This window comes from Pteropus vampyrus, unplaced genomic scaffold (genome assembly GCF_000151845.1).
Source record: "Pteropus vampyrus isolate Shadow unplaced genomic scaffold, Pvam_2.0 Scaffold250, whole genome shotgun sequence".
Lineage (NCBI taxonomy): Eukaryota > Metazoa > Chordata > Mammalia > Chiroptera > Pteropodidae > Pteropus > Pteropus vampyrus.
This window is the reverse complement of record NW_011889031.1, coordinates 447835-450632: the sequence shown is the minus strand read 5'-3', so window position 1 is coordinate 450632 and position 2798 is coordinate 447835. Positions and strand designations below refer to the sequence as shown.

Sequence of the window (2798 nt, the reverse complement as noted above, 5' to 3'; positions counted from 1 at the left end):
CTTCCCCGGCCTTAAAACATGCGCGTAGTTTTCAAAATCTTAACGAGGCCCGTCTGGAGCGGTAAAGCCGCGCGTCCCGGCGTTTCACGCACGGCAGAGCCGTGCGCACCTTTTCCCAGATGTGCGTTTGACCCAGGCTGGCGCTCGGGCTCCCTCTTCAAACTACACGGCCCCAGCGTTGCGCATGGCCCAGAGCTGTGGCAGCTCCACGCAGGCCTTAACCACGCTTCCTCGGGTCTTAAACATAGATACCCACGTTCTGAACACCTCCCCAAACCTCGAACGTCCCCCTTACCTCCACTGTCTTCCCCGTTTCGTCAGGGTCCTTAAGCATCCAGCCTCACTGAAGCTCTAACCCTGTGTAATAAACGAGTCCGACGTCCGAGACTCGGCTACATTGTGCACACACTTGCCCCGGTGGCTTCGCACTTGAGCCTAGCCCTTGCATGTGGTCTGCCAGCTTGTGTCATCCTGCCGTTGCGGGTGTTCTGGGTTTCGGCAAGCACCCCTGGTCTTTACACTCCAGGTGCAAACCTCTTTCAAGTCCTCTGTGGTCACTCTGCCCTCCTAGACTTCAAATACTGTCCCGTCGCTTACAGGACTGGGTCCCCCAGCTGGGTGCTTTAACTGCATTTTCTCAGAGGTTCTGGACCTGCAAACCTAGGGTCTGCACTCAAGTTTTTTTCCTCACCTCATGTAGTTGTTCACATTTCAGAGCCACCTGCCCAGATGGAAACCATGCTTTTTAAGCCCCCAAAATAAATTTTTGCGTTTTAAGCCCCCAAAATAAATTTTTTCCTGCCTGTTATTATTCTGGACAGAAGATATCTGTGGTTTATACGATATTTTGGGGATGCCTGTTAGCAACAAGGTGAGAGTGACAACTGTTAGTTGCCCCCCCAGCCCCCCGGAGGCTGGTGAGATTTTCCCGGATTCCTGCTGCCAGGCTGTTCAAGAGCCTTCACTTGTTTTCTGAGTTGTTTTTGGTATGAAAAGAAATGGCTGGGCGCGAGGGAGTAGAACATGTAGCTCTCCTTGGCTTTATTGCTGGAACATTCTGGTGTTCTGCAAATGCTCTCGAGACGCTGTGTTTGGGGACCCCCCGCCAAGGTGGCGTCCCACTACTGCTTCCACACGTCTCCCCAGCTCCCTGGATGGTTCTGGACTCTGTGCTTCCGGCCGCTGCATCTCTGCCTCCCTGGGGTCAGCTCGACATGGCTGCAGCCTGGGGGGTGTGTGTGTGTTGGGGGGGACAGCAGCCACCTGGAAAGGTTGGTGGCAGCCAGTGAGCTGGACTTACTCTCGATGGTCACGAGGAGCCTCGGAAGGTTGAGGATGGGCAGGGTGGGGCGCAGCAATGTGCCAGGCAGGTGCAGCCCAGGCTGGCTTGTGCATTGTGGGGGCGTCAGGGAGGCCCTAGACCTCAAGGAGCTGACTTCTGAGTTGGGTCTCAGTAGAGCAACAGTCCCTGACCTTTGTGGCACCAGGATGGGTGCTCCTATGAGAATCTAACGCCTGAGGGCCTGAGGTGGAGCTGAGGTGGTGATGCTGGCCCTGGGGAGCGGCTGCAGATACAGATGAAGCTTCACTCACTTGCCCGTCGCTCACCTCCTGCTGCTTCCTAATATGCCGGGGACTGGGGTTCAGGACCTCTGCAGTAGAGGGATCAAGGATTGGTCAGGCTGGGGGGGTGACAAGGTACCAGGGTTCAGGACCTCTGCAGTAGAGGGATCAGGGATTGGTCAGGCTGGGGGGGTGACAAGGTATTCCATCCAGCTGCAGCAAAGGCCGGAGGGGGAAGCGGGCTGGTGGCCCACAGGGACCCCACATGGGCCACCGTTTAGGTGACAAGTAAGCTCCTGGGGAAGGGTCCTGGGGTGGTGGCAGGAAAAGGGTGGGGGGTCAGCCACGTGGGGTCTTGACCCCTGGAACAACAGGTTTAGATATGGCCTCGGGGGTTTCTGAGCATGAAAATGGGGTGTGATCATTGGGGTGTGTTCCCTCCGGGGTGTGTTTGGAACAGCCTCTCCTTGCGCGTCCCCCAGCCTCAGTTTCCCCACCCCTCTGCCGCAGCAAGGTGCTCGGGTCTTCGGGGCCCTGGGTCCCATCGGGCCGTCCTCGCCCGGGCTCGCCCTCGGGGGCCTGGTGGTAGGCGAGCACCGGCTCAGCAACAAGCTGCTGGCCTGGAGCGGCGTCCTCGAGTGGCAGGAGGTGAGCGGTCCCTCAGGTCCCCCGTGCGTTCCCGTCGGACTGGGGGTGGCCCCGAGGGCCCCGTCCGCCCCCGTGGGTGGAGGGCTGGCCCGGGCCCCTGGGCCGTGTCTAGTGAGCCCTCTCGCCACAGAAACGCAGACCCTATTCGGACTCCACGGCGAAGCTGAAGCGGACCCTGCCCTGCCAGGCCTACGTGAACCAGGGCGAGAACCTGTGAGTGCCCGGCCAGTGGGCACGTGGGCGGGTGGCCGCGGGCCCGGCCCCCTCTGACCCTCTCCTCCCGCAGGGAGACCGACCAGTGGCCACAGAAGCTGATCATGCAGCTGATCCCGCAGCAGCTGCTGGTGAGCCCCGCCCCGCCCCCCAGCGTGCCCGCCAGAGCCCCGCAGCCCAGCCGTGACCCGCCTGTGCCCTTGTCGCCCCCAGACCACCCTGGGCCCCCTGTTCCGCAACTCGCAGCTGGCGCAGTTCCACTTCACCAACAGAGAGTGTGACTCGGTCAAGGGGCTCTGCCGCGTCATGGGCAACGGCTTCGTGAGTGGGGCGGGGCCGCGCTCCTGGGAGGCGGGGCGCTCGCTGTCCATCGT

General features: G+C 60.8%; 1 protein-coding gene and 1 long non-coding RNA gene across 2 annotated transcripts in view; one reads left to right on the top strand and one right to left on the bottom strand.

Annotated features, from left to right (window-relative positions):
- Positions 1 to 787: 787 nt before the first annotated feature.
- On the bottom strand, positions 788 to 1829 carry LOC111729163. Its single transcript, XR_002776120.1, has 2 exons — positions 1716 to 1829; positions 788 to 1650 (listed from the first exon to the last, which is right to left on the bottom strand). It is a non-coding gene; the product is annotated as an uncharacterized LOC111729163 (long non-coding RNA).
- Positions 1830 to 1952: 123 nt separating this feature from the next.
- PTOV1 (prostate tumor overexpressed 1) overlaps positions 1953 to 2798 on the top strand; it is a 5762-nt gene continuing 4916 nt past the window's right edge. The window contains 5 exon segments of the mRNA XM_011374608.2: positions 1953 to 1987; positions 1989 to 2211; positions 2342 to 2424; positions 2498 to 2555; positions 2638 to 2796. Coding sequence (XP_011372910.2) covers positions 1968 to 1987; positions 1989 to 2211; positions 2342 to 2424; positions 2498 to 2555; positions 2638 to 2796 — 543 coding nt within the window. The 5' untranslated portion in view covers positions 1953 to 1967.